The sequence below is a fragment of the Mustela nivalis genome, assembly GCF_964662115.1.
Source record: "Mustela nivalis genome assembly, chromosome: 7".
Taxonomy (NCBI): Eukaryota; Metazoa; Chordata; class Mammalia; order Carnivora; family Mustelidae; genus Mustela; species Mustela nivalis.
In genome coordinates, this window is record NC_139026.1 from 21475561 (window position 1) to 21500966 (window position 25406).

Below are 25406 nucleotides of genomic sequence, written 5' to 3' on the forward strand. Positions count from 1 at the left end.
TCCATTTCTCTAGCGACATCTATATCTTTTCTTTGGATTCAGTGAACACCTGACGCAAGGAACACATTCTCTGACTTTTGTATCTTCTAATTGCGTTTATTCTCAGCTATTGAAACAGAGGAGAGGATTTTGACTGTATTTTCTTAAGAGACACAATCAGAAAAAAAAGCTCAAGGCATGCTGTGACTTTGCACTCACAGTGGAAACAGTTCATGAGCTCTGAGGTCAAGTGCGAAGAGCCAGGCTACATTTTACTTAAGTGTTTAGAGTCCCTTTCTTGGTGACGATGACAGAGCACCAGGGCTAGACTAGAATGCGTGGGTGTGACTACGGTCACTCTTCATAAACAACCAAATCTGACCAGTTCCTCCTCACAGAACCCCTAGATGTCCACGTGTTTTATTCCTGTATCCTCCCAACTGACAAACTGTAGAAAGGTCCCCGTTGGTGAGTACCATTTATTTTCTGGACCCCCTACGGGGTTCCCCTAATTGTATTCACTCTAGTTTGGAGAACAGGACTCAAAGTCATGGAACAGGTGGACTAAACAATAGTTAACTTAGGGCCGGGGCAACTGGATTTAGACACCGAGGTGGGGGGTCCCACGGGCGGTGAATCCTGGGTGGCTATAATAACCTGAGCATTGGAATCTGCCAGTTCTGGGGTTTCCTGGTGTATCCGACAAAACAGGGAAGATAGCTGTGTCAGCATTCAGACAAGCCCAGCCTCGCTGGGCCTACTTAGAACAACCTCCCAGTTTTAGCAATGGTTCTGAAACCTGGACGGAAAGCTTACAATCCAGCACGATAGGGCAGGCTGATCTTTCCAAAGCACGGAGTCGGATGCCTTGTGGGAAATGATAGTTTCAACTGTCGTGTGATCACACTGTGGAGATCGTCATCAGGAAAATCCCAACTGATTTGCTTTCTTTATTAGTTGGAAGCAACTTTTAGTGACTGGTGCACAAACTTTCTTTATCCTTAAATTATAGTCAGTTGGTTTTTAAAGTTCCAGAACATTATGGAATTCTCATTGACAACACCATTACTGTCACTGTTTCTAAGGTTCAAGAAAGGCTGTGGCATCTGGGTGTTGTTTTCCCTAACCTGGAGCAACTCTCTCCTTCCATTTGCATTTGAAAACCATGAATAGCAATATATTTTTAGTATCAAGAGTTTGACACTTCCTTAGATTAACCACCTCAGGAGTCTTAGAGTCTAACAATTTCTAAACAAGTGGTATTTGCCCTGAAAAGTGCCCAGAGTCTTAAGGCCGTCATTCTGTGGAGCTGGTGCTGTGACCTGCTGGGCCTGTATTAGCAGCAGCTTCTCGAATCTGCTCTCCCTGTCTTGCTGCATTTGGCTTGTGGACACATCAAGGGCTACAGAACCTGATCCTCCCATACCTTGAGGAGACATTTCTGCTTTAGTTGCCAATAATGAGATGAGTTTTCAACAAATGCCTGCTCACACGTGGCTGTTGTGTGGAAGTGTGAGCACTGACCAATACACAGAAGATAGTCCTGTGTGACTAGAAACACTAAAGAGGTCAGCATAGCGCTCGAGGTCTTGGAGGTGGTCCCCAGCGTATTTGCAGAATCTAGAGCAAAGGCAAAATGCCTGTGTTGGTGGCAGGCAAAACCAGTCTCTCTCCGATGCCACGTGCCTGGTGGCTTTTTCAGGAATCGGGGGACATCGACTTCTACACTGACAAGTATACAGTGTCCCCCTCCCAGTGTCTGCAGTGTGGCCGATCTAGCCCGATAGAACAGAGGAGAGGGAGAGAGTGGGTGACTCAGGGCCACAGTGTGGCCGTTGGTGTGTGAGAAGCCAAGGCAGAGAGATCGGATTAGAGCAGCAGAAGAAAGAAAGAGTGCTGGGCTGCATGGGTGGGAGTTGAGGGCAGAAGGCCGAGAAGCACCACCACCAGCCAGGGCTGAAGGACCGGTTCTGAAAGGCCTCAAGGCTGCATTGTTGAAGGGCCGTTCTCCGGCTGTGTTGTGAGGGGAGCTGCGAGCTGCGCTCCGACAGCCCGGCCCCGGCAGTGCCTGCTGAGCCCCGCTAGGCTGCCCGGTTCTGGAGCAAAGGCCGACCTCGGATTAGCGCTCACCGTGGGAGAGGAGCGCAGCGCTGAACTCCAGAGGCCTGCTTTCTGTTTGCCCCCGGGGACCCCTGCCCTGGGAGGCCTTGTCTTGGGGAGCCGCTTTGGTTGGAAGGACTTGAGAAGCACGCGGCTACTTGAAGCCTTCACAAGATGAAGGGCTAGAGGCCGCTAAGCCTGCAAGGAGGCAGAGCCAGGAGTCACACCTTCGTATTCATATTTGATGCTTTCACTGTGCTTTCTTCCTAAGCGGCCCTCTCCGGCTGCTTCAGGGCTCACTCTCCCCCTGCCTGCAGAGCCGGAGGTGCTTGTTCTACCAGACAGCGCAGGGACAGTAACAGAAGGCCTCAGGCCTCTGCTAAGTGACTGCCCTGCAGTCCTACAGCCAGCTGGTCATGGGGGATGGGCTGAACCCTGACCCGACCTCCCCACCCCCTAACCGAACACGGCCGCTGTCCCTCCACCGCCACAGGCCAGTTTGCAGTATGCTGCTCCAACGGAACTGTGACCCCTGTTAGGCCAGAAAAGATGAGGCCTCCAGCAAAGCACTTCTCTCCTTTCAATCCAAGAAATCCAGGACTTCGGCTGCTCCGTGGGGAAGGGCTAGGTACCTAGACAGAAACTTAGAAACGTATTGCCTAGAACTTAGGAAACAAATTGAATCACTAGTCCTGATTTAAGAAGGGTGAACAGAAAGTAGTCTTGAATTCAAAATGGAACTTAGAACAGACCTAGTCCTAAAATGTTGTAGATAGGGCACAGCAGCTTTCTGGAGATCCACAGCCCAGAGAGAACTCTAGTGAGGCCTTCGGCCCAGAGGTCTCTGACAGTTTGGTTATAGCCTTGTATCCAAACCAGCAGCATCTTGCAAGAAGTGGCACAGCCCCACACCCAGTGTGTGGCAAAGAGTGACCTGCATTTTGCCTTCCCGCCCGCCCTGACCCCTTCCTCAGTCTTCCCATCCAGCTAAATTAGGAAGAGTGCAGCACTGGGGTTTGGTTTCTGTTTGTTTGCTTTTGGAATGCCAACTTCAAACAGGGCTTAGGCTGTTTTTTAAGCACAAAATAATTCAGAACATTTGCTTAAACAAGTGCTCGCTCTTTTTCTTCCTTTTTTTTTTTTTTTTTTAATAGCACATACTTCTCTTTCCAAAAAGCTCAGAGGCAAATTAAGAGCGCATTAAGCATGTGTGCTGTTCTCATCTGCATCAGCCTCTCCACGGGTCCTCTCCGGGAGGGTCCTCTCCAGCTGGGGCTGCTGCCTCTGTTTCGGGTACTTTCTCTGAAGTTCTCCCAGAGAAGGCCTGGCCTGAGGAGGGGGACTCAGGAGAAAGGCCCTGCCTGGCAGAGCCAGGAGTGAGGGAAGCGGGGAGAGGCTGACTCCTAGGCCCCACACGTTGCATCACACATCCTTCTGAGAACCTTTCTATTAACGGGCTGGACCACACACTTCTCCTCTATACCCACAAGGCAGGCCCCTGTTTAGCTGTTTCTCAACATGATGAAAGGCAAAAGACAAGAAAAACAGTCTGTCCCTGTTGCAAGTACTGAGCTGCCAAACTTTCCATCCCAAAGAAGGGGTGGCGTGAGCCCCTCCTCCCTCTTTGTTTTGAGCCTTTTAAAAGCTCTAGTCTCCTTAGAACATGCCTCGATATGGAGGCTGAGCAACAGAAGTGGAGTCTGTTTTAAACGAAGATGCATCACCTGTTCCTTATGTGGACATCCACTGTTCATTTACGGAGGAGCCACTAACTGATGCGTGGCAGATGGTAGAAAGAATGAGTTCCTCTTCTCCGAGGAGGAAACCAACCGTCCAGTCTCCAGCTGTAGTGTCCTTGGTCTCGGACGCACCTTCCGCATGGAGAGCTGGCCTCGCTGTTCTGGGAAGATCGTGCAGAGGGAGGGCAAGCTCTCAGGGCTTCATGCAATTCCAGCCCCATGGGTGGATCAGAAAGTTCTGTTCCGAAGTACCTCTTGACATAGGCTATCGATACGAACTGACTTAACTGCATACAACAGTTAAGATGATGACACATCAGTTATTCTTAACTGAATATAGAATACATTTGTTAGCCTGCCTTCCCACTGGACCACAGCAAGAGAGGAGTAAAAGTCTCCGTAGGGGGAGGGGAGGCTGATTTGGAAACATGGAGCAACACAGAGGAGGGCAGCTAAAAGACAGCCCTGGGCTCCTGGGGGTAGAGAAGTGGGAGATTCCAGAAAATGAGGGGAAGGGCAGGAAAGACAGCAAGGATGTCTCAGTCCGTCTGGGCTGCTATAACAATTACCAGACTGGGTGGCTTAAATAATCAGCATTTATTTCCTACAGTTCTGGAGGCTGGGAAGTCCAAGGTCAAGTCACCAGCAGATTCAATGTCTGATGAGAGCCTATAACCTGGCTCACAGACGGCATTTTCCTTCTGTGTCTTCACGTGGCAGAGAGCTAGCGAGGTCTCTCTTCTCTTGAAAGGGCATGAATCCATCATGAGGGCCACACCTTCAGGACCTGATCACCTCCCAAAGGCCCCACCTCCAAATACTACCACATCAGGGCTTAGGATCTCGGGATCCCTAAGATTTCAAGCTATGAATTTGGGGAGGACACAGACATACAGTCTGTAATAAAGAGAGCTCTCCAAAGATCTCCTTTACCTACTTTACTGTTTTGCCCAGGGCCATGATGCTGCCACATGTCATTGAAGATCGTTGACAAGTAGCATCTTGTGAATTGGCAAGACACAGGGAATTCAACGTACTAAAAATCACAGGGCATTTTTTTCACTGTAATACTTTCCCCAGAAGTTGATCTTCAGTCTACCGTATGCTAGCAAAAGATCTCAGGAACACAAAATGCCAATTTAGTTTAAAAAAAAAAAACTGGAGCCAATAATCTATTTCTGGTGACAGTGGATCATGGATAGGTGACCCCTAATCCACACTCCCCAAGGTAACGGCAGCCCCCCATTAAAATGACAGCGGAGGCTCTCAGCACTTGCTAACATCTTCTCTGTGAAGGCTGTAGATTCTGAAATTCATTTTAAGACTCACTAGTTCTTAATTTAGTTTTCTACTTGAAGAATTGCTACCTGAATGCCAGAAGAAGATCAAGACCTTCTAGTTGGAAACTGTGTCTTGCAATAGGATGTTACTTGTTTATGGAATTCTAGTTTCAAATTGAGTTATTTTTGATGGTGCACTGCATGTCGTGTCAACATACAGGGCCACAGTGAAGAATGCCTTAATTTAATTTTCTTTTATGTGTTAATTCTGTAATTGCTTCCCGACCACACAGCTCCGTAGAGCAAGGGACATGAAGTACTTGTTGGGGGTGCTGGCAGGGAAGGACATTTTGTAAGCGTTTTTAGGCATTGACGGGTATACGTGGAACATTTTATGGCCAACAGGTTATTTAAGACTGTGCAATTAAGAAGTAATTAGCATAACTAACGTAGAAAAGGTTTTAGATCTCTGACAACTGCAAAAAATAACATACATGGGATACGATAAGATAAAAAAATGATTGCATAGTTCTGTGATTTTTTTTTTCTCTTTTTAAAAACATCTGTGTATCAAAAGAAATTTCTAGCAGTGTTTGCCGCCACCGCAATGCTCCTTGGTTATGTTGTGCTTCAGAGTAATGATACTTAAACCTTTCTTCATTTGCCTTCCACCAGTTGCTCCTAGATGCCCACTGGCAGGGAGATAGCATGAAGAAATGCTGGAGAGAAAAAAGTGCAATGCTATTAAACCAGGAAGTGGGGCTGAGCTCCATAGTCAGGCAGCTTTGCCTTCGCGTCCTAGCTCTGCCACCTGCCCTGCATTAGGCACTTACCCCAGTACCATTTTCCCCACCTGTGAGATGATAAGAAGAGCCACAGCACCCACTCGTAGTTCGGCGCGGTGGGTGGAGTTAGTAAGGTGTTGTCGTCGTCAGGCCGGGCATCCAAGACCGGAAGGATGCAGAGCGGTTGTTCCCTCATCCCACCTCTTGTCCTCAGCCTCCCCAGAGTCTGCGAGAGCGAGCACCTTGAACTGCTGGTGGGGATGCAAACTGGGGCAGCCACTATGGAAAACAGTACAGAGGTTCCTCAAAAAGTTAAAAAAAGAACTACCGTTGGATCCACTAGTTCCACTACTGGGTACTTAGCGGAAGAAAACCAAAACACTAATTCAAAGGGATACATGCACCGCTATGTTTATTGCAGCCTTATTTACAGTAGCCAAGGTATGGAAGCAACCTGAGGGTCTAAAGATAGGTGAATGGATAAAGTCTGCGTATGCTACATGTGTACACATCCACGACGGGGTGTTGCACAGCCATAAAAAGGATGAGATCTTGTCATTTGCAACAACACAGAAGGACCTGGAGGGTATTATGCTAAGTGAAGTAAGATGAAAAAAGACAAATACCATAGGATTTCACTCGTGTGGAACTTAAAAAATAAATGAATAAACAAAAAGCAGAATCAGACCTATAAATATGGAGAACAAACAGGGTTTTCAGAGGGAAGGGGGGGTGGATGGGCAAAATGGGTGAAGGGGTGTGGAAGATACAGGCCTCCAGTTATGGAGTGAATAGGTCCTGGGAATAAAAGGCACAGACGAGGGAATGTAGTCCGTGACACTGTAACGGCATTCCATGGTGACAGATGGCACCTCTGCTTGCGGTGAGCCTAGCATAGCATTCAGAGACGTTGAATCGCTGTATTGTACACCTGAAACTAATGTAACATTAAGTGTCAACTATCCTTTAAAAAACTGTTTTAAAGAACGAGCACCTTGATGCTTCCAGCTGCCCACTTCCTTCTATACCTGTCTTGGCTCTGGGGCAGTGGGGGGTGGGGAGCACAGGAAGTGAGGAGCGAGATGGGGAAGGGCTTACAGAGCTCCTTGAGACAGAGTTTCTCCCCGCATGCAGAGTGTGACAGGTGATCCTTTCCAGACAGAATTAGCAGGAGGCAGCAGTGCCTATCTATAGGTGTATATGGGGAATGAAAGCCATAAAATGCTTAGTAACTACTGTTTTTTAAAAAAGCGTGTCTGTCACCCAGAGTGCTTCTGCTCACAGCACCTGGTGAGAACCACTGCTACAGGATATGACTACCTTAAGTTGTTTTTAATTGAACGAAAACATTCCTTCCAGACCTGATATACTGTTGCCCACAGGTAGCCTGTTGTGTCACTTTGAATGTTGCTGGTCTAGAACATTCTGGAAAGGGGGAATGCAACGGATTCTCAAGTCATTTGCCTTGGTTCTAAAATACGCTGGCTTGCAAAGGAAAACAACCGTCATTTATTTCATTTATTCCAGAACATAATTGCTGAGCATGAAATTCGTAATATCTCCTGTGCTGCCCAGGACCCGGAAGACCTCTCAACATTTGCTTACATCACAAAAGATTTGAAGTCCAATCACCACTACTGTCACGTGTTTACTGCCTTTGATGTGGTGAGTACTGTCTTTGGACAGATAAAACATTTCACCAAATTTACCTGCAGTTTGTTGAAAGCTTAACTTGCAGTTAAGATACTTGGCTTGTCTCTCAAATGTCAAGGTATACCTAAGGTAGGACATTTTGCAGACTCAGTTTCCCTGAGCTTTTTCCCTGTTGTCAGTCATCCATTAAATTTAGAACCCTGCTTCTATTTGGTGTCCAAATTGCTGTTGTTCAACTACTAACTTCACGTTTCAGATTTGACAAATCCTGTCTTCCTTTGGTACCAAAGCATAATAATGCCTGTTGGTTTCTCTGGCGGCCACTTGTAAATAGTAGGGTGTAGCCATCTAGGTTTGTTGGGAAGAAAAGTAATTTCAGTGCCTCAAACATGATTTGTGGTCTTCTCTATTGAAAGGTAGTCAAACAAATTAGACACCTACAAATAATAATTGGGAACACCAAGGTTTGGTCTATTTGCTTATTCAGAAGTTAGTCTCGTAATGACATACTTAAGTATTACACCACTTATGGTCCTGTTTGTCATTAGTCTAAATATTAGCCCTTTACTACAGACACGAGAAATGAAAGCAATTCTAGACAACAAGTGTTCCTTGAAGATAGGTAGATAGATACCCTCAATGTGGTATGAATTCTTGACAGTATCTCTAATACAGTACATTGGGCATTCTGTATTTGAAGCAGATAGAACACATATGGTTTCAACCATGAAATAATTTGTAATCAGAAGAATTATTAAAATGTAGCTCATCAGTGTGTTTGAAATATACATATTTGAAGAATTACGCAGTAAGTGCAATATAATGTGTTCTTAGAAGGCCAGCCCACAGTTCAGTGTCATGGGTTGAAACTTCTTGGAGCATTCTTTGTGAGCTCCGACTAACAGCCAAGGACCAAAGATTCCCATAATCCAAAATACACACCATTCTAAGGTCCATTAGGCTCATGCCCAGAGTATTTGTATCACCCTGCAGGTGGCTCATCTCTTTCAGTTTTGGCAGAATGAAAACAGGAAAAAATGTTCATGTGCCTTAAAAAAAAAAAATCCCTTCTATTTGGGTAGGTATGTGAAAAATAATATAAAAGTGGTATGTAGTAATAGTAATAACAAAAAAGCAAAACCCACAAAAGCTGCTTCGAATATCTGGTTGTGTCTGTTTGCTTGAGATCCATGGTGTTGATTAAGGTCATTTCAGCATTAGGTTTCTGGTGCCTTAAATATAACTCCCCATTCTTGAGAAATGCCATTGTTTCTGTAAGCGCAAAATTCCGTTCTCTCCATGCGGATTTTGGTTTGCGTGGAACACCTTTCACTGAGGCAGTTGGGCTAGTGTCCTGGAAAGAATGGGCAGATCAAAGTTCACCCCCCAGCTCTGCTTCCTGCGCCCTAGGCTTGGACGAGTTGCAGGACTTTCCTGAGTCCTGACTTCCTTTGTCTATAAACCAGGTACAGGGATGTGTACCTTGTGGGTTTTCATCAGGATTAAAATGAGGGAACACGTGGAGAATGCCTCCTAAGTAACAGGGGTTCGATGTTCACTCCTTCCCTACCTCTTCCCTCTCTTTGCCTACTGACAGCACGGTCGGCAGCCCGGTCCCACTAAACACCGTAACATAGACCTGCCACAAGTGTGTTCATGATCCAGAGCTTTCCCACTGCTCTTATAAAAGAACTGGGGGGAAAAAAAATGGAAGTAATAAATAAATAAAACAGAAACAAGAGAAAGAAAATATTGACTCCGCAGGCCTTGGAATGGCGTATTGCCTCCATACAGTGTTTGCACTGAATGCCAGGGTTAAGACTGTGATAGCCTTCAGGAGGAATTCCAGCTTTTCACTGACTCCTGCAGCATTTCTCTGTAAGTTGGTTTTTAAAGTAATATATAACTGGCCTTTATAATCATACCCCAAATAATATCCTATGTTCAAACTAAAATGGATTCCTGTGGGCCAAGGCCCCCTTGAGTTTTTAGCAATGTATGTGTGATTCCAGGATACTGAAGCAAAATGTGGGGAAAAAATAGTCAACTGTTTAGTTTTAGGATCAACATGATGTCCCTGATACATTTGGAAGCATGTAGAATATGGCCTCATCTTTTATCTTTCCACCCAGATGTTTGATTGATGGTAGACCTCCACAGGCTTAGGATTCTAGTATCCGCTCCAAAGGATTTTCATCATATACCACCAATCCACCATTTTAATCCTCTCTAGGTGAACACAGTTTGTCTGACTTCAAAAATAGCAACAAAGGCCATCAGGCTTGACCAGACTTTAGCAATTTTGAGATTCAACAAGCTTTGCTGCACCAAAAAAACAAAAAACAAAAAGCAAAAAAAAACCTTTTTGAGCATAGATTTTGTACCTTTACATAGGGCAGTTCGATATTCAGTCTAGTCTTGAAGCTTTAAAATTTTTTTGATATGAGTCATTCTCCTGGGTTGCCCAAATGGCAAAAAAAAAAAAAAAAGAAAAAAGGAAAAAAAAGAAAGAAAGAAAGAAAGAAAGGAAAAGAAAGGAAGAAAGAATGCCTTAAGTATACATTTTATCTTTTAGCTGATATGCATGTATACATATACATTTTTATTGCAAAATTATTGCTGCTTTAACCCTTGTTTACAGGTCTAAAAATGTTTTTATGAATATCTGCTGTCATTGAGAAAGGTCAGTGATGTCTAGAACACTTCCAGCTTGTGGAGAGTTAGATTGGAAATTCAGAGTATTTTCCCACAGAAATCCTGTGGTCTGGGAAGGGAGGCCCAAGTCCCCCCACAAATCTACCAAGTGAGTTGAACATAGTTCATTTACAAAGGGACACTGCTGCTTCTTTAATATGCTCAAATGCCGGGAGGGGGTAAAGTGTGCCATGTCCCCCAAGTTCATCAGGCTGTTGAGCCTTTTTCGGAGAGCACCTTGCAAGGGTGGCATTCTACAGAACATACTTTAGGAAATGTTATACTTTAGGATTTCTAAGCCTGTTTCCATTAGAATCTATGCTAATTTCAGCTTGTGATAGTTTCAGTTTTAGATGACAGGTAGATGAAAAGAAGACCGGAGAAAAAGCGGAATTCGGGGGCAGGTTCCCATGTAAAAAGCTGGTATGTACCTACTGGCAAGCACCTGACCTCCTTTCATTCTAGACTCTTGCTGTCATGACAACAAGAAAACATCTCGTCCACTGCAGAACGGAAGGCTTCCCAAACCCCATCTTCGAGGCAGTGAGAACTTAGGGGACGAGGCAGCAGTAGGACTGGGTAGCAGAGAAGGAGGTATCATGATCTCCGATGGCCGAGGGGGAATACCATGCAGCGAGAACTGCCAAGGTTGGGAGGAGGAGAGAGATGAGTGTTTCAGTGGCCACGAAATTCCAAACCTGTTGGGATCATCCTTAGAAGGCTGCTATGAGTACCAAGGTAACTTGGAAACTGTCATCTTCTATATACTGTTCACTCCATCCAGATTTCTAAGTAATAGAGTGAGATAGGTCAGAAAGATTTTAACGCATGCTCTGTGGGACTAGCAGGTTTATTGCAAAAATCTAGAAAGGACTTCATTCAGTTGTTTTAAAATATGAAAGTTTTTTTTTTAATGTCCTTAAAAGCCATGACTGTGGCCAGACCCTTGCAAATTCTCATTTCTCTTTAAAGAATGTTTGCAGTCTTTGATATTCTTTTTTCTTTTACGTGCAACTCCCAAATTCTGTAATCTTCAGTGCGCAGCACGTGGTACGGCTCCGACCGGCTCAGGAATATGCAGGGAATGTCGAAGTCATGATGCTGGTGGGTGGTGGATGTGGGAGACGAGCTCCCTCTTTCCTGTGTTTTCTTGGCTGAATGTGGGCCATGAAAGGAACTAAATGGGAGAAGCAGAAATGACGAAATGCAGGCAGACATGTTCGGTGGACTGGTAGCCGCAGATAGTACTCTCCATCGGGAGGTACCGGCAAGCCAAAGCATAGAGGGAAAAGACCAGTAGAGTCAACCACACTGTCCTGACCAATGAGACCTATGCCAGCTTCTGACTTGGCCTCTGCTATGAGTTTCTTTCTTGGTTTTCTCATCTGTTTAATGAAATTAAAATTCCTCAGCGCCCCCTCCCTTTTTTATTTTCCAGGTTTAGTGAGATGAAATTAGCAGAGGACTTTGTTTTAGTTATACAACATAATGATTTATGTGTATATTGTGAAGTGATCACTGCAGTAGCTTTAATATCCATCAACCTCACAGTTGAACAGTTTTTTCCCTTGTGATGGGAACTTTAAGATCTACTCTCTTAACAACTTTCAGATACAGTGTAGCATTGTGAACTGTAGTCACCGCGCTACACGTGACATCCCCAGCACTTATAACTGCAAGTTTGTACCTTTTGACTCCCTTTACCTGTAGCACCCGGGTGCAAACTGTGGGAATATATACGTAGGGTCGCTTGAAGTCCCTGACGAGGAGGATTTCGGACTTTCGCTGCGGAGGCTGTCCGACAGAGTGGGAACCTGGTGCACGAAACAGCTGCTGTTGACGCCCCTGGCCTCTGACAACGAAACGAATATAGTGCGTGCAGCTGGGTGGTTAGCTTTCCTTCTTTTTCTCATTTTCTCCACCTTAAAGTGGCCTTGGACCTCTTTGACTCTGAGACGGTGAAAGTGCATGACAATAGAGAAAAGTGCTAAAGAACAGAGAGCCCTGAGGATGGGGCCGAATGCTTCCCCTGGCTTGTCCACGGTGGAGAGTAGCACCGACAGCAAAACTCAGGCTGCTCCCTGGCCAGGGAAACCCCTCCACAAGACCGTGTCAGGAAGGATTCTGCTCCTGAGAACAGCGAGAGGCTCTCACTGAACAAAAAGAAGGCACCATCAGCAGCCCAGTGGTTCCTACACATCACCTCCTCTTCCCTCGCCCAGAAAGGGATAAATTAACACTGTCAGGGTGCATTTATCTCTATCTTTCAACTCCATTGGCATAAATCATTGAGAATTAACCAAGTCACAAAGTCAAAGGTGGGTGGATATTCAAGGAATAATAATCACTTTTTTTCCCTCTCCTCCCTATTTTTTTGTGGGTGAGGGAGGGATGGATGTTATTCATGCCTTAATCCCATTTTTTGTGACGTTGGAGCAGAAGACGTTCTGGCATTTTCTACCGACCCCCCCCACCCCCCACCCAGTTTGTCTGGCAGCATTTACACATGTGTTTGCCTCCTCCCAAATGACTAAAAATCACATGTCATGTTTAGAGGTGTGGCCTTTAGAGTCAGGTCAGCATCTCTTAACTTTATAGTTTGGCCAAGAACTAATCCTCAGTTTCATCTGTAAAAGAGAGATGAATAGCAGTACCCACCAGCCATGGCTACTCTAAGAATTAAATGAGATAGTCACTCCTGTCCTGCTGAGGACAGGACAGGAGAGGGGTAGTAGCGGTTGTGGTGGTGGTTGTATTCTTTCTTGTCGTCAGAACGTGCATGAGGCTTTATGTCCCAGGTTTTCATATACAGCATGTGTTTGCTACAGCAGCATTCCACACTTTGAGGGAAAAAGTCAAAGTCCATTTAAATGCATTTATTGAGTGCCCACTGTGAGTCAGGCACAGGTCCCTGCTCTCCAGGAGCTTGTAGTTCAGTAGAGTAGGAAAGACATAACAAATGGTTGCAATAAAATCCCACCCATGCTATCCTGGAGCTGTGCCAGCCCCTAGGCAGGGCTGGGGCTCCCAGAGGAGGCGTGCTCGGGTTGGAAGCTGAACGCTTAGTTTGTGTGAACATGTGATAAGTTTGGAGGCATGACAACTCATTAATTCATTTTGCAGTGGTGAGCTCAGGGCATTAGACACACATCTGCCATAAGCAGGAAAAAGTCATTTATATTTACTGTGTTTATTAAGCCAAGGAAACAGATTTGTTTACTTGAGAAAGATTTTTGATGAGAAGGGTTAAAATAAAAAGGGTTTTTGAATTTGGTAAGTGCCCTTTTTCAAAGGCATCACAAGTTAGTGACGGGGTTACTGTAGTTCCACTAAGAGCTTTGACTTTTGAAGAGTGGGGAGAGGTGGAAACCGAGCAGATCTCTCTTTTGACACTCTTTCTCCAAACCCCTGCCAAGTAACAGGAAAAAGATCAACTGTGTTTCCCTTCTGCCCTGGCAAGCTAGTCCTCTGGCATGGCTGCCTAGGGCCTGCTCTCCAGCCAGCCTGGGCTGTGGTTCCATGTGGACAGTTGACCACGGGGCATGGGTGCATGATCTCCATGGCGAAGCTGGAATGTTACAAGAAAGCAAGTCCTGACTTAGAGAGGAGGGCCTAACTTCCTTGTTAAGTCTTTGCTAAGCCAGTTCACACTCATGTGCTCAGGGTGAGACATGAAGTTAAACATTAGGAGGTAATGGTGGAATGCTCTACCACCTTTAAAAATCTGGTTTTTGAACAACATTTAGCAGCAGGAAAAAGCCATTCATGATTTAATGTTGCATGAAAAAGCAACTTACGAAACCACACATCAAGTATGATTCTAATTTTGTTTTTAATTCACATACATAAATATTCATATAGCATACCAAAGTATTTGTGTATATATACAAATGTAAAAAGAAAATAAACCAAAAGGCAGTAGTGGCTGTATTCCAGCAGTAGAAGTTTACTGGTGGTTTTCTATTTTCTTTATATATTTTCAAAATTATCTATATGTACCCCAGTTATACTTGGGGAAAATATTAATTTCATCATTCTTTTAGTGAGCTAAAAATCAGGCCTAAAGAGGCTGTCGGCACCCTGACCAGTCAACATGTCGGCCCTGGACCAGATGCCTAATATAAGACCTGTGATGGGGCACTATTTATTTCTACAAATATAATCTATCAAGATTAATTTCTGGCTTGTACTTGATAGAACTAACTATAGGGAGAGTTAAGGAGATGTCAATGAATTCTGTGAATATGCCCAGAATATTCTCAGAGTTATTTTTGCCTCAAGACGTGGGTGAAGCAACTTGTAGATGAAGCTTACCCAAGGCCTTAAAAAACAAGAAGTACAAGCAAGATACAGCCAAAAGAGAAATGTGGCTTCTTTCTGGAGACTCCACTGAGGACCCAGATTGAAAACCCTCTTCCTTTGTCTTCAGGATCCCATGGCATTGCCTATACTTGTTTGGCATCTGTGTACCCAGGTCCACCTGTGGGAGAGAAGAGCTGCCAAGAATTGTCTTAAGTGCAAGTCTTCTGATCCCTTTTTTCAGTTCTTCCAACAAACATTTTTGGAACACCTAATGTACCCTAAGTCATAAAACACAAAGTCAGATGAGACTAGAGGCCTCAAGGAGCTCCATCAACTGAGAGGGTTGGACCGATAAAGAGAAAATACTGGTAAATGCCATGCAGGAAGTAGAGCCGTGTCAAGGTGCTACAGGACGGCCTGAGGTGGGGCACCTGGCTTAACCTGGGGTCAGGAATGGGGACTAGGAGAGGACTCCTAGAAGATACAATGTCCCGGGTGAATCTTTAAGGATGAGCACTAACTCACCAGCCAGAGATGAGACATAAGAAAAGGTGTTTTCCAAAAGCAAAAGCCATTTTACAATAGACAGAATACTTGGCCATCTGGAATTGTTTCTGGGGTGACTGTTGCCATGAGGACATCTTCTCTGATGAAGACCAGCCCCTTGGTCACTGCATTTCTAAGCATTGGCTGGTAGGTTGTCCAGCCCTGCAGTCTGGCCTTTGCATAAGATGCTGTGATTTAACATGGTGTCAACTATACGTGCATCTCTATACTGAATCCGTAGTTGGCTAGGTAAGAGACATGAGCTTCTAACCATACAATCCTAGATCTCCCAGGGTAGAAAGGGACCTTGAGGTCACCTGGACCAGCCCCCATTCCCAGTACCATCTCCGTGGCAGTGATGGGTTCCCTAGCTAGGTAGCCCATGGCAGATCTAGCCTATGTAGGTGATCTAGACATAGTCTTGATTCACCAACCCTGAGGCTCCTCGTAATGCCCTTGGCTTTTTTGCCCCTTTGGGGGCTTCCATGCACAGACACAGCCCATTCCTTGAATGTCTGTGTTTGCATCCTCTTCCAGTGTAGGAGCTTCTGCTGACTCCCAGAGACCAAAGAATAGCCGGGGCGGGGAAGGGGGGGTGCTGTAGTTTTCTGGCGCTGTAAAACAAACATGTTCCTTCAACTGCAGATACTGAAATGTGGTGGTGGTTTTTTAATGCTAAGGGAAAGTGCCAGTAGATAGGTCAGAATGGTCTACTTGTAAACAGCAGTCTCCCAGCCTGCGCTGTCAGGGCCCTCTCTCCCCATGGTGTCCCATGCCCTCTCGGCTTGCTCACTCACTGTCACTCTCAGCAGGTGACGAGGCCATATACGAGGTAGCTTGTCAGCCGTTTTGGCAGTAACGGGTTAAACAAAGTGAGCTCTCAAACAAATGCTTATGGGAAGAAATGGATACCACTTATACCATACTTCTTTCCATAAAGGGTTTAAGGCAACCTCCAAAAATAGGTATGACAGACCTGAAAATATAGGTACCCACAGATCTGAACTAGGAGAAAGACCTTGAAAAGAAGATCAACACCAAGGGAAAAGTTTTAGCGTCGGTGTGCAGACCACAGAGTTGTAGGAAGTAATTAGAGCTGAGCCACAGATTTGGCTCTGAGCGTCAAGGAAAGAAGAGTAGAACTTCTTTGAAAGAAGAGTAGAACCCATCCTCTCAGAAAACAAAACTTTGGTGAGACTGAAGTCTGAAAGAATTCTCTGTCCTGGGTCCCTGTGACAGAATATTGTGCGACATTTTCTTACTAACAGGCAGTGAATCTCGGAAACACAAGTGCCTTCGAAGCGCCGTCAGTGAAAGAGGAACACTGGCAGACTCATGAAAGCAATAAGGTGGGAAGCCCAGTGGCACAAAATAGTGACTCATCTGAGGTCAGATCTGGGTTTGAGTCCTGGCCCTGTCCCCTACTAGCAGTTTGAAGTTGGCCAAGTTAATCAATCTCACTAATCCTGAGCTTTTCACACATAAAGTTGGGGCTGATAATTCTCCCTTTATGAGGTAGCTGTGCGGGTTAGACTGTCTACATCAGGCACTTAGCAGGTCCCTGGGATGTAGTAAGCAGTGTCACGTGGTGCTTGCTGCAGGCGCTGCTTGATCATCCCCGGGAGATGAGCCAGAGTACGGTGCAGGTTCACAGGTGGTGCAGCTCGGTGCAGGGATCAAACCCAGCACCGCGTCAAGACTGGACTGAGGAAATGTCTGTAAGATACAGTCCAATGTACGACAGTTTTCAGCTGAGCTTGATACAAACTGGAGAGCAAAAGGTTCTACTCTTTGTACTGAGGGTAGAGGTATTGGGGCTCCAGGTTCAAGAAAGAGCTAAGAACTAAAGGAGTTGAATTCTGATATGCAGCTGAGATGTTAGAATTGACATCCAGAGTGAAAACTGAAGAGCTTAAATGAGATTCTTGGCCACATGGATGGCCAGCCTCTCTGGTACATGGAGGCAAGCCAGAGTAACACCTGCAAATAGGGCCTGGGTTTTGCTTGGAATGGTGTCCAGTCCTCTCTGCCAAAGAATGAAAAGGCACCTAGAACCCCAAGGTGATAAGTAAAGAATAGGTAAGCTGTTTTTGAACTAGAATATTTTCTCTTGTTTCTTAATTATCAAAATGGAAAAGCTTATTCTTTTTATGGCTGTAAAATTATTCATCTTTATTTGAATAAAGCTCAAAATATAGAAATATACAGAGAAAAATTATCTATAATGTCAACACTCAGTGATAACCATTAGTAACATTTTAATATATATCCCTATTTTCTATGCACACTATGTATATATCCAAATATTTTTACTTAGTCTTTTAACCAGTTTTTAAAAATGATTCAATTTTTGTTTTAATTGGCTGCTTAGTGTTCCACTGTGTACATCTATGTAGTATACTTAGTGTTCTATTTATGAAAATTTTAAACATTATAATGAATATTCTTGCAGGTAAGCCACTGAAACCTTCAGCCTAAAAAGTGTTCAAGCCCCTACTTTATCAAAAATTCTTGGGGTTGTTTTTTTTTTCCTTCTAAAAATGAAAGAATGCTTTTGTTTCCTGTCCCATCCTGGGCCACCTCCACAGTTGCCCCTCTAGGCCCAGCAGTGGCCTGGCTCTTGAGGATGCAAATAAAGCTGATTGCTAGGACAGAACCAAAAGGTACCCCCAAAACAGGGCACCCCAAACAGCATCCCAGACTGAATGGACATAGGAGGACACAGTGAATTCCCAGGAGCAAGCAAGGTCAAGAACCGGGCTCTCCCCCAATTTGTTTGGAGGTTTCCAACAAGGAAGGAAGGAGGAACCTCGTCACAGGAGGAATGAGATGTAGGCTGGGGCTACCGTTACTGGGATAGTCATTTCAGATTCCATCTGTCGGTGTTCTGTAGCTGTGGTAAGAGCTTATTTACTGTACAATGTGCTTAAACATTTCTAAGTTTTATAAGCTGGTTCTTCCTTTATAAGCTATTTGACATACTCGTCTCTTCCTTTATTATAACGATCACTATCAGGTTATGGAAATGCTAAGTATTAATTTTATTTATAATTTAATTAATAAAACACAAAAGTATAAAGCGGGGAAAAAAAAAAACCCACAAGAATCCTAGAGATACTCAGTTAATATAAAACCTGAGTGACCAGAATTTTTCCTAGAAGACAGATTTGTCCGCATCTGTGCTGGTTTTTCTAACACCAAACTGATGAATGTGCTGTGCACAGCCTCAGTGACTAGGATGCAGGAGGACAATGAGGGACATTTCTTTGTCTCTCCATGAGCCTCCCCTCCCCCACATCACTCAGTGAGCCCTTCCTGGACACTTGCCATAGGCCAGGAACGGGCCAGGTATTAGGAACTCAACCCCAACACATGGAAGTAGCCCAGTAAGTATCCAGGGTAGTCAGCTGCAGTCTTGACTGCCTTGACCTCACAGGAGATGCAAGCTTGCCTGAACATCTCCAGTTTGCATAAGAAAAACAAGTTTGTATCTCTCGATTACTATTGAGATCTCTCCTTAGAATATGATGGCTCTGCAAATTCCTCTAACGTAGCAGTTCTTAATTCACAGAACAGAATCCCTAGGGGAGAAAGGAAGGCTGTAGAGATTGTGCTGTTCCCCCTGGGGCAGTTGCCCCCTTTGACTTGGGATTCCCTGCCTTCATCCTAAAGAGCCTCTGCTGTTGCCTGCTATCCCTCATCATGGAAGGGGCACATCCCCTGGCTGGGAATCCTTGTGATGATGGATCACTTTAAATCACGAAGGACACCCTTTGCCTGGAGGCTGAGACCCAAGCAAATTGTATACCCTTAGGTACACTCACCCCAGCCAAGATACACTGACCTCCCCCCTCTCTGCCCAGTAGCTTCTGTATTTAATGTTTTTAAGCTTGTGTGTGTGTGTGTGTGTGTGTGTGTGTGTGTGTGTGTGTGTGTGTGTTTTAACGGTTTTCAGAAGTCATTTACCTTAAGTATAGTTCTAAGTGATAGTGGTCAAGAGCAAGCCTACCAACACCTGGATTCAAATCCCAGCTCTGCCGTGCCGGCTTCGTGACCACGTTGACCATTCTGGGCAGAATTCTCTCACCCGTGAAGTGGGATAATAGCCTCACAGTTATTAATAACCCCTACAGGGTGGTGGTGGTGGTTAGGATTCAACGAGAGAGCCCATGTGAAGCATGTCCTGTGGTACATGACACTCAGACAATAATGTCGGCTGAAATTGCCGTTGGTTCAGTGTAATTACGAGTGATTCTCGAAACAATCCTGTGACTTCACTACCACATGTTATGATCCCCGTTCTTAAATTAAGAAAAAACAAGGCTCAGAGCATGCTGTTCCCAGTCCTCCCCCACGCCTGCAGCAAACACGCACACACACACACACACACACACACAAGCTCCCTGCTTTGGCCAGTGGTGTCTGTAAGGCAGAACATGCTCAAGGTCAATTCTAGAAATGTGATTCTAGAAAGAGACTCATGCTGGAAAAAGCCAAGGCAGGTGTTTTCCAACAAGCCAGGAGGGGCAGAAAGAGCCCCCGTCACAGACAGGCCAGGTTGTATCACTAGAAAGATGTCAGGTGGTGAATGTCCAGCTAAAGGAGTTTGAATTTGTGCTCAGGGGAGGTAGTGACTAGAGATGAGAACATGGTTGTGCCAACTCAGGAGGACAGTTCAGCTCTGTGGTTCGGGCTAACGTGTGAAGGGACCCCTTAGCGCTTACTGTGATGCTGTGAGCCGGACGGGTCACAGGAATCAGTGAGCTTCCCCACAGCCAGGGCTGAGGGCCGGGTGGTCCAGGAGTGACTCCCCACGACTACGTACTGTCCGTCCCAGCTCAGAGGCCGGCAGTTCTTCTTCAGGCCACCTGAATGAGGAGCCAGCCGGCCACCTTTAGCATCGCACGGTGTTCCAGTTATCTGATGCTGCCTACCCAACCATCCAAATACACACTGCCATAGAAGAGCATCCATTTCATTACATTTATGATTCTGTGAGTGAGGGGTTTGGGCAGAATACAGCAGTTCTGCTCTTTTCTGCTCAGCAGTACCTGGGCCTCCACTGGGGTGGCTCAGATGACTGCTGATGTTGGAACCCCTCTACTAGGGCCATCTCTCTGGGGTCTTGGGTCCTCCCTGTATGGCGTCTCCTAGAGACTGAAAGTCCGGGATGACTCCTTTGCTGTGTATCTGGAGACCAGGCTGGGATGACTGCAACTACTGTTTCTTTCCAGGCAGCCTCTGCCTCTGGCTCGCTTGCACATCTGCATAGCATGGTGGCCTCGGGGTGGCCAAATGTTTGCACGTAGCTGGCTTCCATCAAACTAAGTGTTTCAAGAGACCTGGGTGGAAGCTACAAGTCTTCTCATAACTGGATTTCAGAAGTCCCAGTGTGTCACTTCTGCCACATTCTGCTAACTGGGAAAGTCAGTAAAGCCGATCCAGATTCGAGGAGAAACCGACTCACCCCCTTAGTAGAAGGTCATGACATGTACACAGGGCAGTGGAATGGGTGGCAGCCATCTTGGAGATAAGCTCCCACATGTGGGTAGGGTTAAGAACATGGGCTTGGAGTCACTAATACTGGTTCACATCATAGCTCTGTAACTTTCTAGCTCTGTATGTCAGGCAAGTTACTTAACCTCTCGGAGCCTGAATTTCCTCATCTATAAAATAAGGATAAAGATATTTTGCAGATAACTGTGGTAGTACTTAAATGAGATAAACCTAGTGCTTGGCACACTCAATTCCTAACACCTGTGAAGTCCTTACTTGATGGTAGCTGTGCTACCTAGAGTAACTATAGTATAACTATACTATATATATATATATATATATATATATATGCACACATACACACACACACACACAATTATACTATATATAGTGTAACTACTGTATAACTATAGTAGCTCTCTTTCTCTAGTTCGTCCTTTGGCTATTCATTCACTCATTTAGCATGCATTTACTGAGCGTGTGTGTCAGGCACAGTCTCAGGCACTGGCCTCCCCTCAGTTGCAAAGATAGACATTGAAAGCAGAGAGTAATTGGGCCTTCAGGTTTTTGAGCAGGTTTTTAGCTTGTCACCTAAACCTCTCTTACACTGCAGTATTAACGTTTGGTCTCGTCCTCGTAGAGACTCCTACCCTCACAGTGACTGTCCTCCCATTTAAATAGGGGGATTGTCACTAGAGAGAGGCAAGAGAAATGAATCTTCCTCCCCGTCTAAACATGTGTCTGCAGGTCCCATCTGATGAGTGTTCCCCTCAGGGGCCCTGGTATGTCAGTAACGCAGCACTCCGCATTCAGAAGCCCCATCAGAATCCGCTGCTCCTCGTGCCCAGGGCCCTCCCTGGCTTCCAGAATCAATACCTCAAACATTGAGGCGATAGAAGAGATAGGAAAGGTAACAGTGTCCAACTCTTTACTATATATAATTATAAGAAAAAAAAAACTCTGTAAAGCATTCTAAAATAAAGTGGAAAGTAAGACATCACAAAGAACACAAGCCAAACCAGGAGAGGCCATTTGGCACAGTCTGGTCTCAACGTCTTATTTGAGCAGTTTCCTAACACCAAGAACTAATTAGAAATGAAAAGGCAGGGCTTCTAACCCTGTACTTTCAAAACCTTTCAGCTTCCCATAATAATCATGTGAAAAATCTCACTTGCTCAAATGAGCATCTCCAACTTTCTGAAGACAGTGGAACTTTAAGTAAATCTCACTTTCAGGAATTTGTTTTTAGGTTAATGATGAAGGAATTCACACTCATTAAGCTCCACTGCTCCAGTATCTAGAAGCTGAACATTGTAGAATCGCTGAATCTGCCATCTTTCCCTTAGTCCATGTGCCCACCCAGAGCATGACTATCTGCTACATAGCCCTGACAGACGGACATCAACCATCTCCACTGTCCTGCTGAACAAGACCAAGAGCCCGTGACCTCCCGTGGAGACTACAGAAGTCAAAAGCCCCATTCTGCCTCTCAGAAGGGTTCCCCTCTGTGCTCTAGGAAGCAAAGCTGATGATGACGTGAGTGCCAAGTGTAGGCAGTCGGAGGGCTCAGCCCTCTTTGTGCAGTGATGGCCAGAGCTGTCTGCCAGCCCTCCTCCACTATCATTTGTCGGTGCCCTGCTAATTTACCAGTCTGACTCATCCTTGGAGGCAAACATGGGATCAGTGTTCATTGCAGGAAGTGCTCAGTTGGCTGTTCAAGGTTCAGTGTCTCCAACAAGCACACGCCTGTCTTGGGGGGCCGTCATTTCTTAACATGTCACTCAAAGGAAAGATACCTCCTCTGTCAAAACAGGTTTCAAGCTCAGAAGCATTTTCCCTTCTTGGGTCTAAGACCACAGCAGTCTGGCATTGACCTGAAATCTGATTGGTCCAGAAACCCACAGGCCTCTTCCACATGGCCTCCAAAGGCCTTCTTGAATCTTCCTCACTGTCTTCATCAAGTGGGAACAGTTCTCCCCAGAATCATGGGAATTAAGCTGTTCTGTGTGCTGGATTGGGGAGGAGGGGCCGGAGTGAGGGGGCATAGTCACAAAAGCAGCATAAGCAGAATGCCATTTCTGTTTTGAAAAACCATGAATAGACATTCTAGGACACTGATCAGAATGAAAACTTGAGACAGACCACGCCTGCTTTCTGCTGGTGCAGTGATTTTAAGAAAGCTCTCTATGACTGCCCGGCATCTACCTCTTTGGAGCACTGTGGTCTCAGGGGGATTGTCAGGCCCCTGTCTCTCTGAGGTCAGACAACGCCATGTTTTCTCAGTGAGAGAAGACCAGAGTGCTGGGAAGAGAAGGCAGAAATCAAAGATCTACATCTGGAGAAAAGAAAATAAAGCTAGAAGTCGTCTTGAAGGGAGTGCTTAAAGGTTCAAGGAAAAAAACCCTTCTCCCAGTCACTGCTTGGCATGGCATTTGGGCCTGACAGACTCTCCTGTCTCTTGCTGATTTGATGATAAAATATGGAGTGGACCCACAGGGAGAGCAAGCGCCTCAAGAAATAGATGGATAATTGGCTCTGTTTGCATGCTGGCTGCTGTAACTGTGAGACACCACACCAGCATGACTAATGCCTCTCCCCTCCGCCTAAATTAGATTTTGATTGTGCTTTAGAGATGTTCACTGAATCACAGATGTTTAAGGTAAAAAGACCCCAAGTTCTCAGGAACACCTCCCGTGGAGTGTGTGGGCTCATCCCCACAAGCACGGCTGAGGCGCTCCCTGAACTCAGATGAAGGACCATAGTAACCCCTTATCTTCCAAGGCCTGGGAGCAGACCAGCTGCCCATGAGGGAGGCTCTGAAGGTAACAGGCTGTTGGGGCCAGTGCTTCATATTGCTGACTAATGCCTCATGTGGACTCTAAATTGGACCTGGGCTTTCCTGTTCTTCAAAGATTTCCACTGAGTCACTGCCACACCAGGTGAACTAGTTCAAGGTCTTTGCTAGTTCATCTCCCACAGTGTTCCTCAGGCTATTCAACTTGGCCAACCTGCAGTATACCATACAGAGTACATGCTTTTCTCTTTTCTCTTGCAGAATCTAGCCTACGAAATCATCCTAACACTGGGACAGGCATTTGAAGTTGCTTACCAACTCGCACTACAAGCAAGAAAAGGGGGGCATTCCTCTACACTTCCAGAAAGCTTTGAAAACAAACCCTCCAAGCCCATCCCCAAGCCTCGTGTCAGCATTCGCAAGTCGGTGGTAAGTAGAGACGATACAGACATTCTGAAAATCTTGAGCTGGAGGGAGAGGAAGCTGTTCAGCAGGTCCCGAGTGATGTGGGGGCATGCTTTTCTCTGTCTCCTTTGGCCTCCTTCTCCTGGCATGCATCCTTCATCCTCCCAGCCTGGTTCCTGCAAAGTCTCGGGGGACCATCTGTCTGAACCTAGAGGCTCCCAAGAAAATTCTTTCTCTGTCACCTGTGGCAGCTCTGTGACAGGGAGACTGGTGTGCTACTGCTTCCTTGATGAATCTTTCCTGAAGCTTCAGGCAAGCTTGAGAACGATGTTCTCCGACGCTTCACTGCCATCCCACCAGGGGCCAAAACCTCTTGCGAGCCACAGGCCCTTGGAGAGGTGGGCAGAGGCTCACAGCAAGATGTCCCGGGCACTCTGCTAGAGGAAGCTAGCTAGAGGCACAGGCTGGGCACACATCTTGGGTCAGAGCAGAGCGGCCCTCTCCCCCTTTGCTGGAGGCTTAGACGCCAGCATTCGGCAGGCTCTCTCCCCGCAGCTGAGGCCTCCTGCCGAGCGGTGACTCTTCAGACGGTGCAGCCCCTCCTTCCTCCTCGTCATCTGCCTTCCTCCAGGAATTTCCTCCCCTTCCCTCCCACAAGCTCTGTAGACATCCTGTCCTAACAGACTTTCATGACTTCAAAGCGGCCTCCTCTGGTAGTAGCAGTACCCAGACGCTGGAACGTTCCCAGCCAGCCTCCCATCTGGCTTCTGCTCTGGTTGCCGTATGCCATCCTAGGAACTCTGGGGCTTGGGACAGACAGGCACCCCCAGATGCCTTGCTGTCATGCCCACATATCCTTCTATCTCTAGCTCTCTCCTCCCTACCCTCCCCAGCTTGTGGGGTCATGGGGGAAGTGTAGGAATTCTAATGTTTGTCAGAAAGCACGTCCCTTTGTGACCATGCGGCTTGTTTACAGTCTTCTTTTGGGCCTCTACTCCTGCCACCATTCTTGAAAACTTCAGTCCTTGGGGATGATCCCCCCGGCATCCGGCCTCTGCTCCTTGACTACTCACTTCCACCCCACTTCGACCATTCACTCCCACGCTCACCCATCATCTTGAGCATCACCAGTAACTGCATGTCCTCTGAAAATCTTCCCTTCCAACACCGTGGTCCCTTCACCTCTGCACCTACCCAACTCCACTGGTACCCAGTCCTGATGCACTCCCACAAATCTAACTTGTTATTTTCAATTGCTCCTTTAATATCTAACAGACATTTAAAACACAGCATGTCCCTAACAGCATTCTTTTCATTTTCATTCCAGTATAGTTAATATACAGTGTTACATGAGTTTCAGGTGCATAATAGAATGATTCAGCATTTCTATACACTACTCAGTGCTCATCTAGACAAGTAATCTTAATCCCCTTCACCTATTTCCCCCATCCCCCGCCTTCCGCTAACCATCAGTTCTCTATAGTTAAAGAGTCTGGGGTTTTTTCCTTTGTTCATTTCTTAAATTTCACATATGAGTGAAATGTATGGTATTTGTCTTTCTCTGACTTATTTCACTTAGCTTTATGCTCTGTAGATCTATCTACGTTGTTCTAAATGACAAGATTTTATTTGT

At 45.8% G+C, this 25406-nt stretch overlaps 1 protein-coding gene across 21 annotated transcripts in view; it reads left to right on the forward strand.

Annotated features, from left to right (window-relative positions):
• The window catches only part of ANKS1B (ankyrin repeat and sterile alpha motif domain containing 1B), a 1113310-nt gene that overhangs the window by 1077348 nt on the left and 10556 nt on the right, over positions 1–25406 (forward strand). For 20 of the 21 annotated variants that reach the window (XM_082739197.1, XM_082739179.1, XM_082739193.1 and 17 more), the window contains 2 exons: positions 7411–7548; positions 23630–23797. In XM_082739197.1, the coding sequence (XP_082595323.1) occupies positions 7411–7548; positions 23630–23797 (306 nt within the window). Of the gene's footprint in view, positions 1–7410; positions 7549–23629; positions 23802–25406 lie in introns of all 21 variants that reach the window. The other variant, XM_082739199.1, reaches the window with a different exon arrangement.